Source organism: Pieris brassicae, chromosome 7 (genome assembly GCF_905147105.1).
Source record: "Pieris brassicae chromosome 7, ilPieBrab1.1, whole genome shotgun sequence".
Classification (NCBI taxonomy): domain Eukaryota; kingdom Metazoa; phylum Arthropoda; class Insecta; order Lepidoptera; family Pieridae; genus Pieris; species Pieris brassicae.
The window spans coordinates 17,415,059-17,436,475 of NC_059671.1; the positions used below are offsets into that span (position 1 = coordinate 17,415,059).

Consider the following 21,417-nt stretch of genomic DNA (forward strand, 5'->3'; position numbering starts at 1 on the left):
AAAGGAATTATAAATGAATCAAGATTGAAAATCAAAACGCATTTTATTACATAATAAATAGTGTATGATATTAACAGATGAGTTTCTATATTTAATGATTTTCTATTTGAAAGCATTTAATTGTTTTGATATATATTAAATATTCTATACTAGCTAAGGTGTCAGTCCAGAGGAATTTTCTCTTTAACAATCTGAAACAAAAATCATTATTATTTAAAGAGCATAAAATATTTATTATTTTACCGACCTTATAAATAAATTCGACGTCCTAATTTTACGGTTTTTTTCTTTTCCGGGTCCCATTCTCTTCTCATTTCATAAGACATGAACTCACAATAATAAATCAGTTCATAAAGTGAGTAATAAAGCTATTGTATATGTAAAAAAATAATTACTATGCCCTCTGATATTCGTATGTCTCATCGGGTATACCTCAGCGCACATTCCGGCGTAAATAGGATCAGTGTCCCAGGGTCCCCTTTCGGGCAAGGGCAGGGCGCGACGCCGGAGCTCTGCGACGAGCTCGCTAACCTCCATAATCGGGATTGGGTCAAGCGTACGCGCCAACCCAGCCAAGTATTCCACGTAGTGCATCCTGCAAGAAGACACGACGTGAACAGACCTGGAGCAGGTTCCGTTTGTAGACGCCCTCGAGAGAGCCGTAGGGCCGTGGCGGAAGCCTCATAGCAGCTCGACGCACCAAAGTCTCCAAATCGTCCACACCCAATATCGGCAAAGGCTCGATTTTCTTGTTACGCACCAAACGACTCAGATACTCCAAATAATGGTTCCTGCAAACACACGCTTCGCTAACCCGCGTTACCTATGGTTCTTTTAGGATAAGGATGTATGCCCCATGTAACAGTTACTAATGTTCAATGTTGTTACATTGGCTAATGTGTCTGCTGTTTAGGTAAGATATCACATCACATATCTACTACTATGCCTTTATCAGCTATAATCATTTCTCAACATTATACACCTGTGACACTCTTCATTTTCTTAAAATTGTGTTAAGGAACTTACTTGCAAAGCCCAGCGTTGCCGGATGCAACTTCGTTGCCACACGTGGTGTCTACGAGACCAGTGGGAGTTTCTCGTTGCAATTGAATTGGACACCGCTTGTTGCAACCTTGCGGGGCTTCAGTTTCATATGTGACGTTGTTCATCTGTAATCATTAAAGACTCACGTATTAAGAAACATTAAATGAAATGTCAATAGATGCCGCTATATTAATAAAAATAGTTATTGGTTTGCTAGTCTTACCTGAAGAAGGGTTTGCAAATCATGTGGCTCTTTATCACGTAGGTAAAAGAGACAGTTCCTGGGATGGTGCGCGTGTAATCCCAGCTTAGCACAGTATTCGCTTAGGCCACATCTTGCACCCATCATAAATGGCTTTCCACAACCGTAACAAAACTCATATTTGCATTGGGTACAGGTGAAATGCATACACCCACCTCTGAAATGAAATTTACCCTTATCATATAGTGTATTATTTATGTAAAGAGATTCTATAATGTCGTACTGTATTCACAGAATATGGGAAAAGCAGACCCGATATTTAACATGTTCCAGGCACAGCCCTAATATTCCTTACTGTTTCTAATTCTTTGATATGATATTAATAAGAAAAATAGCTATGAAAAAGATACAGTAATGTAAAACCAAGATCCAGGTATTATTGTAAGCGTAACTGAATTTATGAAACTAACTTCAAATACCTGATAAAATCTTTCTAGAAATCTGTGTTCAAACATAAGTATGTTTACATACATAGGTCGTATATATTTTAACAAAATTTAGCACACGTGTTAGGTAGCCTAATTAAACCATTACACTCAAATATCCTACTTTTATTTGACTACAGAAATTTAAGTCTTTTAATAAAATTCTTGACTTGGATATAAATGGTAATTTATAAAACACTAAGTTACGAGTGTTTTTAAAGTGGTAAAATGCTCATATTTATAGTCATTAGTTTAATTTTTACCTAGAAAGTGAATATTTAAAACGGCACCGGGGACACTCCAAGCCATTTTCTTTTAAATGCTGTTGGACCGCAGCCATTGATCGTTCCGGATCGTTATCTTCAAGCCATATTGCATATTGTTCACATGAAATACCGTCGTGATTTGCGGACCACTGAAAAAGGCCAAATTAGTCAACTACATACAAGTAAATATAAGAAAATAGAAGAAAAGAAACGGATTTCGTTCGTTTTGTTAAATACAAAAGTTCGTCCTTTGTGTACGGTGTACTATATTTTGAAATTCAGGAATCGAACCTGTTTAAATGAGAAAGAACGCTGTTTGCATGTTATAAACAAACCGTAAACAAACACAGCAATATGACTTTACTGTTTTAAATCAAAGTTTGTTCGTGAATTACGTGAAGATGTTTAATCCTTTTTTAAAATTAAATTGTGTAGCAGCACTTTTTTACGTATAAGACGAACTGGACGGACGAATATGAATAGTATTTGTATATCAAACTATAATAAATGATTATGTTTTCAAGCTGTTAAAAACTGAATTTACCGTAAACGAAGTTGGTGACACTATCAGACTCGCAGTATAATTTTACATTTATGTTCATTGAAGCGATCAACGAATTAGAGTAATTCATTATATGAGAAAAGTTTTAAGCCTTATTTTTAAATATATCTTGTTCATACCGGTTTTCTGCAAGTGGCACAAGTGACAGATTTGCATTCAGGACATCGAAGTTTCCTTTGCTTGGGGTTCACGAAACACCCTGAAGAGCACTCAACGCACCATCTGAAGTTTGGATCTCGGGCCAGCGTTCGATCTCGTAACTGAAATCAATACAGATAATTCATTGTAATTTTTGTATCATTGGACTCATGTTTTCTATACTGATACAAATGATTTTTATTTTTTGCCTTTCGGTGTAGGGATTTAGATTATATCTTGTACATCTATACACAGCCAACCAGCAAACCATTAGGTAGTTGAGAAAGTGCAAGAACAAAAAAAAGTTTTATTTGAAGGAAAGTTTGGGTCTTCTTATTTTAACTTACTTTTCTTTGAAATAATTCATGTACTTCGTTTTCAAGTAACGTCTTCAGTAAAATATCCAAATGTGCAAAGTAATTGACCCAGGCATCTTCGTCTAAGTTTTCCAATTCTGGTTCCTTACAATATGCGCATACGCAGTCAACGATACTGCGCTCAGTGATTTGCACTGTAAAGTAGTGCCTGGCACACTCGCGGCAACACCTATGCTCACATCGCAACATTGATACCATCTGGAATCAGATTTAAAGTGTCATTTCTAGTTTCATTCATGAGTAGTAGGTTGAGTAGAAGCTACTCGTATTGATGCATTTCCAAAATAATTTTTTTTGCACTTTAGTAATACTTGCTATTGTGGAACACTATGAAATCAACAGATTATCTTCAGACGCATGCTACACAAAATACGTACTTCATGTTCTGCATAGTGTGCCGCGCACAATTCACAGTATTGGTTTAAGTATACCAAGGCAGCTGTGAGATCGGAGCACTCCAATGCAGCTAAGAGAGCTGTTGGGACATCTGTACCTCGCGTTATTAAGTCTACGGCGATCCTAGCCTGATCCCAATTTTCCGTTGCGCCTTCCGCTAAAAGCATACGAGCTTGTCTCTGGAAAAACGAAAAACGATGAGTTACTTTTATTTTAGAGTTGCTAGACATAGCAAAGAAATGCAGAGGCATTATTGATCACGGCCGCTTAGAGCCCAGTCAAGGTTAAATACTATGACAACCCATGATAGTTCATTTCATTCAACGATCGTAGCTCTAACTAAGCTAAGCTCTAGTAAGCGTGGTAGTAAAAGAAATTACTTTGTTGATAACTTATAGGTAGCATTATTAACCATAGCCGGCCTTTTTGCCTTGCAACAGGAACAGTTTGTTTATACTAATTGGGTTACTTTCATACTAAATATATACACATTTTCTGTGAATAAAATGTAAAAAATCTCACCTCTGGTGAACCTTCGGGTAATTGTATTCTTGTTAAGTCTATTAGTTGTCCCGAAATTCGCCGCATTGTTAGTGGTGGAGGCGGCTGAATCTCAGGTGTTGGAGTTGACTCCCTAATTTTTTGCATTGATTTTATATCTTCATCAGATTCGCTGTCAGTCCATTCATCTTCTGTTCGACACGTTTCACGGAAGAATTGTTCTTTTTCCTTAGTAGACATTTTTGGTGATGATTGTTTCTCACTTTGAGGTGGTTGTGGAGCTTGTTTTTTCTTTAACGTCGACGTAGAAGGTGTTGGATCTAAAATAAGCGTATCTTGGCTTATTTCAGGTTTCGGAACAAATAGTTTGCTCTGTAGTTGCTTTACATTCCCATTATGAACAGACGCGAATTGAGCTTTAGGAGGTGCGGGCGCTGGGTATTGTTTGATTGAAGTGCGTCTTACAGGTAGTTTAGAAACGATTGTTTTCGAATTTTTATCCTGTTTATCTTTTTCGGAAATAGTTTTGATGGGGACTGGAATATTAGATTTACCTATCCCATTTGGTTTAGATATATTAACATTCTTTTTGTTATCATTTGTACTTGAAATAAGATCTGCGCTTGTGTTTGAAGTATAATTTTCTTCATTATCTTTCGCTTTATTTAAGTCTACCATTTCGATAACAGTTGAATGCGAAGGAATATGTGTGATAACATTAACATCGTGCCCATTATCAATATTTATTTCTCCAAGAGAAGGCGTGGGGCCACCTGAATTGAAACCTTTTAAATTGGTTTCATTTTTATTATCTTTGACTTGGGATGGTAAGTTTATTTCAATCTTTTTTATAAAAGGATCTGATTCTTTTTCTTCATACACATTTCCAATAGAAGCATTCATGATAGGTCTTCTTAGTTCCAAAAAAAACTCTTTTATTGGTGTAGATACTTTAAATTCTATTGCTTCCAGAGTTTCTTTAGTAAGTAGATTACTTTTATTTTTTATAGGTATTGTTACACGGTTTTTATTTAAATTTGTTTCTTGAATTTTAGTTTCACTAGCCAGCTGTTCATAAATTTCTTCAAACGAGTTTACTACGGTGAAGAAGTTATTATTCATATCTTCAGGGAGCATCTCTGATTTTATCGCTGTTATTTTAGGAGAATCAATATTATCATTTTGTAACTTTTGCGAAGAAATATCAAAAACTGTTTGGTTATTTTGTTGTAATTCCTGTGGCGATTCAGCATAATCTATTGCTTCTTCAAACTGCTCTGTATCCTCTGAACTTGTCACAGCATCTTTATTTTCTATGGATTCTACATTTTCTTGTTCATCCTCTTCACTCGAGCTTTCATTTTCATCAGATGTTATACCTTCAACTTCTTCTGTATTATTTTCCGATTCACTGTAACTAGATTCTTGGCCTGTGGAAGGCTCTGAATCATTCACATCTGATATATCACTTTTCTCGGAATCTTGGTTTGATTTGATATCGTCATTAATTTCATCTTTCATTTGTTGTATTAACCGCTGTGTGTTATCTACTAAATCACTAAGGTTATTTGATTTGGTATTTTGCAATTCTATCGTTTGCCTTTCCTCTACAACATTAATTACCGAAGCTTTCTCTAGCTGCTTGTTATAAACATTTAATGGATTATTTTCTTGAGATGGTTCTATCTTTGGTGATGTTAAAATTTCTTGTTTAGTGCTTTCAGATGATATTGGGATATTTATTCTATTATTTTTATGATTATCTGAATAAATTGGTGCATTTTCAACACTGGAATCTATATTTGATGGATAAAATTGATTTTGAGGCTGCTGATTAAGACTATGTATGCCAGTGTCAATTGAAGAGTCAGTTGGAACTACTTTTTTATATTGTTCTATATTTGGCAACGGACTTAGACGTGTTAAAGCATTGTAGGCATCAATAAAATCCTTTTCAGATTGTATGAAATCCAATAAATTTTCTGTATGCTGTGGAGGAGAAGTATGCAATTTATTTCCCTTTAATAATTGATTAGAACTATCTGCACGTAGTCCTTGCACGAGCAAACTTTCTTCAATAGAAGGAATACCAGCTAGGTCTAATAACAATTTTAATTTTTCAGCTATATTTTCTGTATTAGTAGAATTAGATTTAATTGTATCTTCTAGCTTTGGTTCAGTTTCATATGTATCTCTGTTTATATTTAGCGGTAAATACATCCAGTCATCGTCTTGAAAATTATTAACGGATTCTTCGAATTCGTCTGAACTGTCGTTGGCTGAAATGTAAATGGTAAAATATGATGATATGCGTGATGATACGGCGAGACTTTTTTTATTTAACTTTGTTTTGCTTTTCATTACCGCGACTGCGGTGTGAGCGGGTGGAGAAAGATGGCGGGATGGCTTCATCATCGACACCTATCGGAGAACCCCAAACTCGACCTCGTAATTTTCCTTCTTCACTTATTCCACTTTCACCTGTCTGTAAAATAAGTGAAGGCATTAAAAAAAATAAGTTCTACTTTATTTTCACTGATGTTACTTGAGGTTTGATTACCAGTCGCCTATGTCTTTCGACACACTCCGTGACGGCGGGCCACATGGCTCCTCTATGTTTTGATAAAGCAGCGCGCGCTTCAAGCTCTGATACGTTAGTTCCAGCGGCAAGTCTTGCTGCCGCTGCTCTAACTCCCGCCACCAAACTGGGCCATCGCTCTCTCAGCCAGGCGAGAGGCGCTACCGGATTCTGTGCGAGAGCGGCGTGAACTTCAGCTGCACTGAAACCGAGGCGTTCTGCTTCGGTCATGAGTCTTGCTAGTTCCAGACCTCTTTCTGCTTCCCGCTTTGAATGTCCCCCAGTTAAGGCTTCTAAGGAAATTGCTCGATTATTTGATAACGGCTCTGGTGACGGGCCCTGAAAATACAAGTTTCATTTTATATTGTATAATTAAACTCAATAATAAATGATTAGACAATTTATGATATTTTTCTATTTAAAAACAAATACTTCGGATCCATAAAGGCTGGTCCGTTGCGAAGGGCGGGTCCGGCGCAAATCAAGGTGTGAAGCTCTGCGCGTGAGTCGTTCGGCTTTCTTACGCTCAGTCTCACTCCAGTCAGCGGCCGGACTGCTGTCACGCCATTCCCATCTACCACCCGTTGTGCGGACACTGCGTTCACTTTCCTTCAAAATGTACAAATGTTGTAAGTCGCGAAAATCGTTGTATCTTTGACTTTTAGACAATAATTTTTAGAAAATCTTACTCGCGTGTCACTGGAGAGTGAATGCCTGCTATGAGATCTCTCTCGCCTATCTTCTCTGAAACGTCGCCGCGGACGTGAGCGGGTCACAGAGGCTGATCGTTCCCAATTATTAGGCACTTCATACGTCTGAAAGTTAAAAAAAAATTTTATATGTAGAAGTCTTATTTTGTCTAAAATTTAGCACGTTGTCTCCACGTATTATTCAGATATCTTGATTAATGAGTGTGCAAATGAATATAGTTAGTTAGGTGTAAGCTAAATAAAGAGTGTACTGTTGATTAATTTCAGACTCACACAAAGACGAAACCTATGGGCGGTTATAAAATAATACTCGATAATTCGCTAACTATTCTTCAAGTCGCAGCTAGGCATCTTAATTGTCAATCCTTGTAGAGGAAAAAGGGTACTTAAATTTTATTCGAACATTGGCTAACTGATGAAACGGCTCACGTAGTTGTTCTAAATTTTAACAGCTGAAGGTGTGCGATGCACCAATAGCTTATAAGAATAATATGATGTATGTGTGAATAAGTGTGAGTAGTATTAAGATGTGGTTTTATAACTATAAATCAGATTTGAATATTGCTCTGTCTTATTAATTTCTCGTTTCCTCCTACTAAGCCCTAATTATCGTGGCGAGCCTGCCCGAGAGCTTTGAGATAATCCCACCAACTTGAACCTTCGGTCCCACCCGTTAGGTTCCGTCTGTCACCTTAGGTCTCTTGGTGCAGACGTGCGTAAGTCTGTAGGGCTTAGGGATCCATAGGGCTGTTAGGTTCTTACATCTCACCCTCTCATATATTTAATTATCTAGTGCAGCTTGCTCATACACTCATATACTTTAAAGATACTCCTGACATTTAATACATATAAATTTAACCACACATTTCGAAGTCCACTGGCTGGCAAGCTGTACTAAGGGAATAAAATAAACTAAAACTTACCTGCGTTGATATACTCTGAGGTGGTGGAGATGTACCCGTATTGGACACATTAGTCCTGCTACTTCTTGATTCTGGTCTATCTCGGGACGGCGAACTTCCAACAGACTGTTTTTGTATTTCATACTGTTTCACAACCGTTTTAGTTATTGGACTGGACGGTGGCGATGATCCAATACTTCGTTTCAAAGTTTCAATAGGCTCACGCGGCTGAGATTGAATATCTTGATTGATGTGACTTTGAATATCTTTAGGAGGCGACGGCCCAACGGCTATATCATGCCGGGAATGTTTTGATTTTTGATTACTTTCTCTTGTCGGTGTTTCTAATCGACTTTTAGGGTTCACGTCTTTTGGGGGAGATGGCCCGCAACCAGTGGATACGCGTTCTTTTCTGGTGCGTTCTTTTTTTGGTTTGTCATCTGCAATATAAGGAAAGGCAACATTTATTTCTCAGTAGCAGATATAACAACTGCTACTTAAATAATAAGATAAATGTATTTACATAAATTAAGTTTAGATCATGGATGACTTCGGGATGTCCTAGTTTTTAACATAAATTAAAAAAAAACATTAGTATTGTGTGTATGTTAACTTAATTTGATGGAATATATGTTAATTAATAATTTTAGTTGAATATTGGACTTACCTGTATTATTTATAGCTTTGGTAACCACCGGAGATGGGGTAATAGCTTTTTCAACTGTTAATTTCTCCATGCTTTTTTGCAAAGAAGTGACAGTTTTCGGTGTAATAGTTGGCGTGCGACAGCATACAACGCAGACTCTTACCCCGGGGTCGTTAACATACGTACAATGTTCACATTGCCAGTTCATGTTAGGTGCTTGTGGTGCGGGTCCTAGATCCCATTCACTTTCTTTAACGTCTTCTTTATTATTGGTTTCCTTTTCTTTTGTTTCTATTTTCTCCTCGACTCTCTTTACTTGGCCTCTATCGCTCTCCGGCTCACTTTCAGAGTCAGCATCACTTGATGGCAAAGAAGGCGTTGGAGATCTCGGCTTGCGTCTTGATGTGCGGGAACGCATGCTTAAAGCTGGCGATGGAGCGCGTGAGTGGGCGCGGGAGGCAGCACGAGACACGCAACGACTTTCCGCTGAAAGTTCATTCAATCGTTTATCAAAAAAATATTAAAGTAGTACTTTTAATTTACTTGGTAGTTAATAATTAGACTCCGAGTTTGATAACAAAGTATAATTTAACTTAAGATCGTTTAAAAAAGAAATGTGTGTAACTTTACTCAATTGTTTTAAAAGAAAACTTTTAATTAGTCTTAAGTCTTATAGTTTCCTTCTTATTCAGACGCTGGTTGTGGATGACCAGACTCTTCCAAGGTACAAAAAAAGAAGAAAAATTTAGTAAAATACAGTAAAATAAAGGAAATTCGGTTAAATGAAATATTTGCAACATGTTCAAGGACATGCAACCTTTCGCTATAGTAAAAAAATCTAATTATAACAGATACCTCTTCGATACGGTTGAGGCGTCTGAGGTTGCATTTGCGGATACGGCAATCGGGGATTATGCGTTGGTGGAATACAGCACCCTTGTGGCCATTGCCCCCAAGAGTTATCTAGGTTAGCACAGCTTCCGTAGCGCCATGGGTTGGGGGCACAATGGGCACAGCCAGTACAAGGCGGGGGCCCCCCCAACTCCATAACCGAAGCCCCGCGTCGCAGAGGTCGCCCCCAATTCTGAGTCAGGTTTTCGTGACCTTCCCAATGTTCCATTTGTTGAGTTGGCATCTGAAATTTTGGAGGAATTTTTCTTTATATCTTAACTTTATTTGCACCTAATTATTATGTATGGATGCCTTCAAATAATTATCATACATAAAAAAAAATTGTTTAATAGTTTTATAAAAAAATTATTTATTTAATTTCGGATTCAGCTATTGGCGGAGTTAGTTTTGGGTGTTTGTTTAAATGTGTAATCAAGATATATTTCTATTTGTTTTGTTTTTTTTTATTTCAGCTGGTAAAACGCTGTGCCTCACATATACAAAATAAGATACAAGAAAATGTTTAATAGATATAAAATGAATAGGTCATACAATATATAAGCCAATTGAAATCCTTCGTTACTGTTAACTTTTGAAATAAATTTTTAAATAAAATACGAGACGCGTAAACCTTACGATGTCTTTTTTGTGTTAGCAACTGTGTGAGTCAGAGCCTGAGTTTCTAGGTTCGATCCCGGAATAAATTTGTTTAGTAGGCCGACGCATAAAATTCATCAGTCTTACAAGTTACTGATTACCTAAGTATCCTGGCGTACACGGCTTTTCCTCTTCTATATCTTAATACCAGGAGGTCAAATCGATATTTGGGACCTACGAATTTTTACACACCTAACGTACTTACAATGTTTTGGGGTGGGACATTGTATCCGGGTAATGAAGCGCGCGTGCGTCCCCAAGAGTTGAAACCAGTCGGTTCCATAGGCGCTTGCATAGCACCAGCAAAGTTGGGCATTGCTAAATGAGAATTTTGAGGTGTACGTTGACTTGGAAAATTGTTATGTGGTAGCGTCGTTGCCTGGTTGAAGTGATTTTGCGGCCCATGGACCATATTTACTGTGGCTCGCCTTGGATCGACTGGTTGCGGTCTAGGACTTGCTGTGCTCCTGTCTCCAGCCATCTGAAGACATCATTACATATAATAAAATGACTTTTCTGTCTTTGAATATGTTAGTATGTGTTAGTAGCTAAACATTAGTTAATCTAAAAAGTGGAATAAATTAATTATTGTTTCAACAAATACAATGAGAGAAAATTGGCTAGCGTTAAAGGATGCTCTCAAAAAAAATAAAGTAAATCATACATATTTTTTTAAATAAAAAAATTACCTTGTGTCTTCGCGGAGGTGGAACTGGAGGTGTTCCCTTTGGTGGTAAAGGCGGTCTTACTTCCTTTATCTGGGACGGTGGAAGGGCCTAAACATAGTCAATCATTAGTGCAAGTGCAAGAATGTATACTCTATTAATTAATGTTTACAGCGGTGGGTGCGGCTGGCAGTTTGCCCATATTTTGACGAAACTAGCTTATTTAGGGCCTCTTACTAATCGCCTACTAAACGTCGTCTATGTCTCATAAAATAATCTTAATCAGTCATATGAAAATTTCAATATTCAAATAGAACGAACAAAAATAGGAAAACAAAAATAAGCGGGTGAGTCGCAACGCTGAACTTTAGACGCTAGACTTTTTCATTTTATGAGCGTAATGAACAGACTTGTGTGGTGGACAACATATAAAGTAATTCAGCATGTCAAAGACTCTAATCTTAATAACATGTTGCACAGTATATTGACAAACACAACCATGTAAATATAAATGAACCAGGTTCAAGTGCACAGGCGCTAATTAAAAGACGTATTTGGCGCTTGTAGATAGTACTAGTGACCCCAGAGCTTGTCCTTTCCTCGCTCAACGAATAAGTATCGCAATACAAAGAGGAAATGCTGCCAGCGTTAAAAATACACTGCCATAGACACCGAAATTTGTTTTAATTTTAAATTATTATTATTATTACTATCTAGGTTAAGAATATTGTACGTATAAATACTGTATATTTCTGTGTTGGGAATAAATATCATAATATTTAATGAATCCGACACAGATATCCCCTATACGCGAGTTGGTTTTTATATGATTGTCTATGAAATGTAGGCTAAGACTGGCTAGGAATAGAATTGTATACAAAGAGGGTACTGTAATAAGTCTTATTCATAAACATACTATAAACCTCAATTATAGAATGTTTTGTGGCTTTTCTTTATTCATTATTATCAATGTGACACGAATCTACGATGAGGATTTATTTCGCTAAGTAGACATATGTTGTCCACACTAAATGCTGTACCGTTCCGATTATATGATTAGGAATAGTTAATGTATATCCTGTACCTGTCGCTGATGATTTCTTCGCTTCGGGTGTCTGTGATACATGTCGTCGCATGAAGCACAGAGTGCGCGACGTCCGCACTCCGTACACCGCACTCTAGCGCCGCCACCGCCGCACAGACCACACGACGTGTCCATTGGATGACCTGGTGTAAAATAAGCACAATGAAGTGGTTCTTCTGGTTCCTTCTATAATCAAGGTAAGTTAACTCTTGTCAACTTAGTTAGTGGAACATAATCATCAGTCCGTTACTTGGTGGCCTACTGCTTCAGCGGAGTAAGTAAGTATCATCCATCATATATATATATATATATATCAGTTTCTTGTGTTAAAGTAAACCTGATCCATAAAAACTGTTGTGTTCAACAAGGGATAATGACGAGTGAGCATAATATACGAAATAAAAATGTATTTAAGAGTGTCATTTTACGATTTTCTATGAGCTTTTACATACCAGTTGGTGGTCGTGGTGGCGGTGGTGGAGGGGGTTGCAATTTAGCGTTAACGTATTGTTCAGACGGAAACTCTACTACTTCGTAGTCTGGCTCCGGCTTCGCCATGGGCGCTCTGTTTAGAGACCGCAATCCCATTGTAGGTGTTCCGGGCACTGAAGCCCTACCGCGGCCCTTCAACATCTAAGGAAATACAAATATATATATTTAAGATCATTTTATTGCTATACTAGTATCACTCAAGAACCATAATCACAGCTGTACATAAAAATTATTGATGAAAAGTAGCAATCTTAATGAAAAACTATTATAATACCAATAATAGGTAAAATTGTAAAAGCGATGGGTTTCAGGGCATTTTTTTAATTTCTTTTAGTTGTCCCAATTGTAGCACATGTTGCCTGTAAGAGTTGCGTTTTTATCAGAGCCCCTCGAACTCAGTTTTTGACATATAAATGTTTCGTATGTTTACGCAAAGAAGTTTAAATAAATCTATTATTAAATTAAATTAAATTTAAGATGGCACCCGGTAGATAGTACCGGTGACCCTGAGAGTTGGAGAGCTGGTGCTTTCCTCGCTCAACGAATAATACAGCGAGAAAATGCTGCCAGCGTTAAAGATTCACTGCCACAGGGACCAAACTTTTTAAATTTATTTCATAAGTTCATTTTTATTAAATTTTAATTACTTTCACGTTAGGTTAAGTAAATTGTAAATACTGCATATGTATTTGATTGTTATTTTAATAAATTAATTATACTACTTAATATAATACAAAATATATTTGTTTATTTTTTTTATTTATTTGTACACCACATCTTACTACATTACATACATAAATATACTTATTCGCCTAACGCAGACTAGGTACCTGAATGGTCATTTACTAAGCATTTTTTTTTATTGATCGGTCCACTACCGAATAAGTCAAGGTCTGTATAAGTAGCGATCATTTTGTCATATTTGGTACTCTATACGAGTCAAACGAAACTGAAGTGACTGTGCATTGTATGGTGTTATAGAGGGTTTTCGTTAAATGGAGAGAAGAAAAATGAATAGATAATCCAACACTCCTATTTATTAGTCATGGTCAACATCAGTCTTCACGTGCAAGCAATCCCAATATGTAAACAAAAGAACGAATTTCTCAGAAAGATCGTATGTATGATGCCGACAGTCGAGCATATTGCGGGCTATCCTAGCCACAAAAGACCGTACTTAAAAAGTTAAGTTAAAAGCAACGTAAAAATTACATTATTACACCATTGTTGTCTTTATTCAGAGTGAGTGTAATGCTATGTATGTATGCCATTGTATGGAGGACAAAATAAACCAATCAAAGCCAATTGATATCGACGATTTAGGGAGTTAAATCGTTAAATTAAGGGACGTTACGTGGATTTTACACTGTATTTTGTAAGGGGCTACTATTCTCTGTTTTACTGTATAAGAACAAAACTCTTCAAAAGTGTATAAGAATCTAACGGCTACGCTAGATATCTGTGATCGTACATTGTGATCACTTTAAATTTCCTAAATGGCTGATGGTACTATCAGTACTATACGAGACATTGGAGTACTAACGAATGCAAGGTGTCGCGTAAGTGATCTTTGAATATGTTTGAGGCATTCAACCATATTTGACTGCACACTGGAGAGAGCGTTATAAAATATTATAGTAAATAAAAATTTAAGATATAAACTTTATTAACTTGAGCAATAAACTTTATCAACTTGAGATATAAACTTTATTAAATTGAGCAATAAACTTCATTAACTTGAGGTATAAACTTTATTAACTTGAGGTATAAACTTTATTAACTTGAGCAATAAACTTTATTAACTTGAACAATAAACGTTACTAACTCCTATCTTTTATCACGTATTTATAATTTCTAGTTGATGACTTTTAACAAAACAATGTTATTTCTATTATTTCATTAATTTGAGTAATTTATATAAAAATACATAATGCGAATATACCGGAATATCCGGTAGGAATTTAAAAATAACAGAATCTAAAACAGTAAGCTCTAGAATATCGAATGAATGTTTTCAGTTGTTATGATTTATTTTAATCTTTAAACATTTAATGCTTTTTTCTTTATTCCTCTTTTTATAATTTTTTCGTCTTTGTATCTGTACCTGATAAGTATCACAATATTTAATGTTCCAAATAGTTTTAATAAGAAAATCGTGATCCAATTGCTGTTCTACATTTACATTTTATGAATTGGTGCAAGCGTTTTACATTAATAGATTATTACCATCAAATAGCAGCTGTGGCCGGGGCGCAACGGGCGTTGTCTCGACCTAATTGCTTTATATATCCGAAAATATCGAAAACTATCACCTGTATGTTGATTAAATATACTTAATTTAACTGTAGATTAACTGTAACTGTAACTTTGTACTCGCCTTGGTATCTGATGGTATCACGTCAACGTAACATTATGCAATGTGGACACTACACTCGCGGGGGTATTGTATGCAAATACAGGTGCCGGGCGGCGCAAGAGTGCAATCACAACTAAATTTTATCGAATCGTACGCCCTATGCGGATGAAATTGACAGAACGAACGCGTGCTCTGCCATCACTATCCTCTATTTCTGTCCGTGGCCGCGTTGCCCTGATTCTACTAAAATTAAGACGCGCTATTTCCGCACTCAACCTATAACGCCCTCTTGGCCGCGTCAAACATCTCGCGAAACATTCGATATAGATACTTATAATATTAAATTGGAATTATTTACACATTCATGAATGTATGAATGGTGTTGATCGAAGTTCTCTTTAATTATCGGTTTGTTTTTTAATGCAAAGCCGAGTTCGTTGCTGTTGGTAAATGTAATTTAATATTAATACCATCTACTCCATATCCTAAAGACCAATATCTTGTAGTATGTAGAATAAAAAGTTACTATGAATTTATAACCTTATATTAATTATTTTACGAAAGAGGTTTTTTAAATAAAAAAAACAAAACTTGGATCGATCAAATTAAATGCCATAAAACGTAAACAACTCACAACGGAAACGTTGAAAGTTAGCGATTGTTTTATATTCCTTTATGGAGTTATTACAAAAGTTCAAACAGAATGGGTACTTTACAGCCGATTTGTACCATCTCATCGCCCAGAAGAAGTCGGTGGGACATTCGGAAGAGGTAATGATTTAAGTCTGTATTTTATAGAAGACTAGGTTTCTCTAGTTTTACCTGTGTTGTTGTATTGACTGTACTGATGAGGTCGGTACAATTAATGCATACATCTGAATTGATGTCTCGAGTTTATGCTCAGGAAATTGTCGTCAAGTATTTGTTATGCCGTCTTTGTTTACTATTGGATACATTAATTCATATTAACGGGAACATACGCAAATACTATTTATATACGATGGGTTGCTGTACAGCAATCGTGGTCAGCGGGAGTCTCTCGCTGTTTTATTTAAATATACGATTTTCGACAACAAAAGCTTTAAAAAACCAATCTCTATGACCAGGCTTTGTACTGGACATTTATTATAGTAATATTTTAAACACAGTTACAGATAACTCCATCGGATTATATCAGAGAGATGAAAATGTCAACATTGGAAAGATTACAGTCCTTACATGCGATACAAATCGACAATTATGTCATTTCCGGAAGCAAAAGTAATAAAATTGTGTTGTCTTTTTCACCGAAAGTTATTGTCTTTCAAAATTTTAAGCCGAACGATAAGATTGTTGCCAAGTTTTCAGTTAAGAATATAAGCAAGGTTTGTAATATATTTTTTAATGTAGTAGAAATAGTTTTTTTTTTAATAGTTTAAGATAATATTCTATATAATATAGGCTATATTCAGGGTAATGTAGGATTGCAATGATTAAAGAATTTTGACCATTTTCACATTTTCAGACAATAAAATATTTCCTCTTATAATATTAGTGTAGATATAGGTAACGCAATGTACACTTATGAACATCAATAATAAATTTACATTTGCTACTCCTAGTTAAAGAATTTCCTTTAAAGGTGAAAATTATAACAATATTTTATGATTTCTATACAATAAAAAAAGTGCTCTGTGCACTTATGAAAAACACCTAAAATCCTTCTGGAATTCTTCTTCATATGTTGATGTGTAGCTACTAAAAGGGTTGCCTAAATAAATAAAAAATTAACGCAAAGTTGGTGGGACAGCTTATAAATATTGACTATTTTAGAACTTTCTGTACAGGGCTGGTATATGGTCTTTCATATTAGATTTAAATTTCCCCTTAAACTGGATAGGCTCAAAATAAAAGCAGCAGTTTCCCATGCTTTTTTTGTGCCATGCCACACCTTAGCCTTTCTAAAAATTGCGTAACAATATGTGACATACATAATTTTTAATATTAAAAATTTATTTCTTCACTTCAGAAACTTAAATGATATAGTTTAGTAAAAAATCACTAGGAAATTGTTTATAAACAATGAACAACTAAAATTATGGTCGCCACGTTGGGTAACACTGCTTAAGAGCTTCTTAGATTCATAATACTTCAAGCATTTTTACAGGCTCCTACATTCCTTAATATGGTTTTCAAAGAATCGTCGTATTTTTTTATTAAACCATGTGGAAATCAGTTGCTATCTAGGCTGGCCCCTGGAATAAGTGCTACTTTTGCTATTACGTTTCAACCAGCTCAATATGAAGATTATACCCATCGGGTAACTTTCTATACCGATGTTGACCAGTACATTGTACCATTAATAGGTAAATTTTATATTTAAATCTTGTTGGTAAAGGGTTTACTGAGTCTAAAAAGTCGAGTGTTCCCTTAGTTTGTGTACCTAGAAACAGTTTTTAGGAATGGAATCCAGGACCTGAGTGCTTCAGTGTTGGCTAGGCCACAAGTGGTCAAGTTCGGATTAGTATGAATAGTTTATTGAAACTATTAGCTAAATGGAAACCTTTTTATTGGACAAGAAAAAGAAGAGAAGATCTCATGAACCTTACTTGTTAGAACTACGTCATATATAATACTTATTTAGAGGTTCTGAAACAATATGCTTAGAAATTACATAAAAGCAAGTAATAAACAAAAGTAGTTTTTAGTTTTGGCTCAAAAGTGGATAATTTTTGAAAATTTACCAAATTCCTTCAGCAAAAACCAACATAGGAGTTCAGGCACCTCTTTCGAGGAGCTGGTTATAGCAGGCGGTGGGCTGATCGGTTTTAAGAAAGCCTATCTCGAACCACTCCACGAATTTTTTTTTTGTTTTACAAAAAATTTTGGTATTTTTAACTGTTAGATTTTTTTTAATAATTTATGTTTACCCAAATTGTCATACATTTTAGATTTGAGTGATATATCGTATTTACTATAATATAAACTTTAATAAATAAATAAACTATACTAATGCACATAACGAATTATATTTCAGCAATGGGACCGCGACCTGTATTTGACTTTCCAGATAACGTGGTTATTCCAAAAACTCCGCTGAAAGTAGAAAAAGATATTTTAGTATCGTTGCGTAACGTTGGTACAGTGCCTGGAGGATTCACTTTATCTACGAGAAGGTAATACTATTTTACTGTCAGTACTCAATTAGTTGGTATAACCCTTGTGTGTTCACGTTTCGGGTAGACATCAAAAATTACGTTAAGGCAGACAAATATATTCGTATGCGACAATGCGATAATTACTGTTATTATCAGGTCGACCTTCACATAATATATTCTATTAGCAGTGTTCGTGTTTTGGTTTAATTTCATATAAGCCCACGAATATCACCTTAAATTTTCTACACAACGATCCATCTTTACGTATCCATTACGATTGCTTTTTTTTTATAATGTATCGTGGTGGGTGTTGGAATGTAAAATAAAACAAGAATACCTGTGTGGGCCTGGGTATCGCGGTATCCACTGCGACTCAATGGCTCGAGCGTTTGATCGCAGTCCGTCGATAACAGGTTCGAACGGTTTGGCCTGTTTTTCAAGTAAACTGGGATTTGACGAAAAATGCAGCAATGTATCGTGTGTATTGGAATTGCACGTTCTACAACTTTTAACAGAAATGCAATTTGTGGTTTTATGTTTTTACGCTTTTGGAATATTTATTATTAGCCGGTTTCATCATGGTAGAATTTGTTCGTTCCAAAACTTTACACTGTTCCCTCAAAAAAATAATTAATTGCGTATAACAGGGTATATTTTCTTTTCTAAAGGAATTCTCAAATGAAATAATTGTCTATTTTGTTAAGTGCCAAAAATAAAAACAAAAAATCCAATTTATTAGCTATTTTTAGTTTTTCAAAAGCTGTAGTTGATGTAACAAAATTATGAAGAAAACTATTTAAACCGTCTGTAGAAGCCGTTGTTAATGTTTTAAAATTAAAAATATTATCCAAATAATAAAAGCCTAGTGACCGTATGTCTTGATATTTGTCAATTAAGGTAGAATAAAGTAAATCATAATTATTTGCCGTTGGGTTTATGCCGGCGATCACAGTAAGGGCCTTTCCTGTTAGTTGCCCACAAAGATAGAACACCTTATCGGAAGTTGAAATTTCCCTATGGTTGCGTACAGTTCCTCAAAGGACTCTCATGTGTGAAAAGAAGGATTGAATTGAGGATTATGCTTCATTTTCTCAATTTTTAATTGAGATACTAAGTCATTAAATTCAGTACGAAGTGCTTAGACGTTTTGATTTGGAAAAATGTTTCTAATAATGATTGAATCTTAGCAAAATACGAATTTTGTCGTGTTTGCAATAATAATATGGAACTTGGAACATGTTCCAACTCGTTTGGTGAACATTCACCGGCCTTTGTTCTTGTTCTTTTATCCATGTTATCAACAAATAATTATTAATTATTCCAAAATTAACTTTATAAAAATATCAAAGTAAAATGAAATATCAACAATACGATTAAATTCAACCATAAACAGATTTATTACTAACGTTAACTGTGAAACAATTTTTAGACAAAAGTAGAGATTAATTACGCATGATCATTCTCACCAAATCAGGCACAATATATTATTAAATATGTAAATACGAAATACGGGATACGAAATACGGATACATATTTTAAAAAATCTATTAAATTTGTCGTTATACAGGTAAGAAAATACCCACCGGCAATTTAACTTAACGAACCTAAAATACGTTAAAGAAGATACGAAAAATAAATACATATGCCTAACTAAGAGATATGATACATATACGGCTCGAGGGACCAAAAAGTATGTGTGGGCCTGGGTATCCGGAAGCTATATCCAGGATGCTCCCTTCCCTCGGTGAAATAATATGCGCTGGTTCGGCTGTCGCGTGTCAGTATAATAAAAAATGGAATCAAATAATCGATAAGATTAAAACTAGCATTTACCATCAACGGTGTATCAGTATCTCACTAAAACACTGGATCCTTCAATGATGAATCATACAAAAGTAAATGCTATACGGTATGCGGTATATATTACGCACGCGACAACGATTAAAATTTAACTCCCTTGCGCCATTACGCCGGGACACCACTTACCATCTCTCTACAATACCCTTGTCAATGACTTGACTAGTTTTGTTGACATATACCAATTAAATAAAACGTATCATATTTTTTTTACAATAAAAGTTACGATGAAATTGCAGTCCATTTTCGGTCCAACCCAAATCTGCGTATTTGAATCCTAGTCAAAAAGTTGACGTACGAATTGCGATGAAGACAATGCGCTTGGGCGACATAAATAGCACATTGAACGTTATTTTTGAATCAGGTATTTTGAATAATTATTAATGTACTCAGAAAATCATTTATGCACATGGCGAGTTATGATGCCACCTGTTAATAATGTGTTGATACCACAATTTGGATAAAAATTTGTAGGTTTATATAGATATGCGCATTAGAATACAATCTTTTATCATTGACACATGACTAACTAAATAAAGAATATAATAGAGGAAATATGGTATTGGACTGAGGACTTAATTAAAGGGGAAAATAATAGCCATTTTGTCGCGAATTTTATTTATTAATTCTTTTGTGCCGCCGCAATAATTTTGTAATTGAAATGGAAAATTGTTAAGTTATTTATTCCAGGTGAAAACTTCCAAATAAATTTATCGGGACATACATATACTGTGAGCGTTGAGTTGGAGAAACAAGTAGTGAGATTTTTTGATACATATAATACATTAGTCCGACAGCAAACTTTCAAGATTACCAATAAATCCGATCATATATTATCATATATGTGTATGAAGAATGACTGTATTTATTATGGTACGTACATTATTAATAATTACTTTAGCCTTTAATGCAGATACTTTTACATTTAAACATGTTTCTATTCCAATCTTCTTTTAGGTATCTGTGTGTCCTTTTTTAACAAACGCCTCCACCAAATCCAGCCATTCCTCTCTGCACTGTACCACTCCTACTGTTTATTTTTTGGTCTATCCACATTCTAAGTTGTCTCCCTCTTTCGTTTGCTGTACCTTGGACACTGGTTTAGTACTTTTTAGCTCCATTTTCTGTTCCTCTTGCCATGTGCCATTTCCACTTTAGCTTATTTATTTTTCTTAAAGCTGTATTCTTTATTTTGTATATTCTTCTCTTCCCTATCATAAACAAAAAACATCGTTCCATCGATGTTTTACGCACCTGTAGCTTGTTTGTACAGGTAGTATTGAAGAGCATAATTTTAATAACCATGTTCGTTTTCTTATTTTGTATGACTTCTAAAGTTCTTCCATGCTTTTGCTATTCTTGTGTAGATTTCTTTTATTGTTGCATCGGTCATTGGTAATGTCTGATCGAAGTACGAGGATTTAGTTACGTATTCTATAATGCTATTGTTTCATAGTATTGATTACTTATA

General features: G+C 35.3%; 2 protein-coding genes across 4 annotated transcripts in view; one reads left to right on the plus strand and one right to left on the minus strand.

The window, feature by feature from the left end:
- Window positions 1-24: 24 nt before the first annotated feature.
- LOC123712621 (E3 ubiquitin-protein ligase lubel) lies at window positions 25-15,171 on the minus strand. 3 transcript variants are annotated; one of them, XR_006754110.1, is made up of 22 exons: window positions 14,974-15,171; window positions 12,557-12,737; window positions 12,105-12,247; window positions 11,045-11,131; window positions 10,561-10,836; window positions 9,663-9,942; window positions 8,829-9,293; window positions 8,183-8,601; window positions 7,239-7,364; window positions 6,982-7,158; window positions 6,532-6,888; window positions 6,336-6,456; window positions 3,993-6,250; window positions 3,452-3,649; window positions 3,045-3,272; window positions 2,679-2,819; window positions 1,995-2,146; window positions 1,268-1,463; window positions 1,027-1,169; window positions 701-791; window positions 433-595; window positions 25-191 (listed from the first exon to the last, which is right to left on the minus strand). XR_006754110.1 is itself a non-coding variant. In XM_045665827.1 (21 exons), exons 2-21 carry the CDS (start codon window positions 12,735-12,737, stop codon window positions 162-164), a joined length of 6,141 nt encoding a protein of 2,046 aa, XP_045521783.1. In that variant the 5' UTR covers window positions 14,974-15,171; the 3' UTR covers window positions 25-161. The 3 variants fall into 3 exon arrangements, 2 of the variants coding, with proteins under 2 accessions (XP_045521783.1, XP_045521782.1); XM_045665827.1 differs by lacking the exon at window positions 701-791; XM_045665826.1 differs by lacking the exon at window positions 433-595 and having other exon boundaries at window positions 623-791.
- A 423-nt stretch (window positions 15,172-15,594) lies between these two features.
- LOC123711885 (hydrocephalus-inducing protein-like) overlaps window positions 15,595-21,417 on the plus strand; it is a 58,345-nt gene continuing 52,522 nt past the window's right edge. The window contains exons 1-6 of the mRNA XM_045664733.1: window positions 15,595-15,723; window positions 16,101-16,316; window positions 17,099-17,297; window positions 17,969-18,107; window positions 20,186-20,310; window positions 20,637-20,819. Of these exons, the coding sequence (XP_045520689.1) occupies window positions 15,628-15,723; window positions 16,101-16,316; window positions 17,099-17,297; window positions 17,969-18,107; window positions 20,186-20,310; window positions 20,637-20,819 (958 nt within the window). The 5' untranslated portion in view covers window positions 15,595-15,627. The remainder of the gene's footprint in view (window positions 15,724-16,100; window positions 16,317-17,098; window positions 17,298-17,968; window positions 18,108-20,185; window positions 20,311-20,636; window positions 20,820-21,417) is intronic.

Coding starts and splice junctions, on each gene's coding strand:
- LOC123712621 (XM_045665826.1), bottom strand. CDS start 12,737: ATGTTGAAGGGCCGCGGTAGGGCTTCAGTGCCCGGAACACCTACAATG. Junction 11,132..12,104: donor GAAGAAATCATCAGCGACAG/GTACAGGATATA, acceptor GACTATGTTTAG/GCCCTTCCACCGTCCCAGAT. Junction 7,159..7,238: donor CACTCTCCAGTGACACGCGA/GTAAGATTTTCT, acceptor TACATTTTGAAG/GAAAGTGAACGCAGTGTCCG.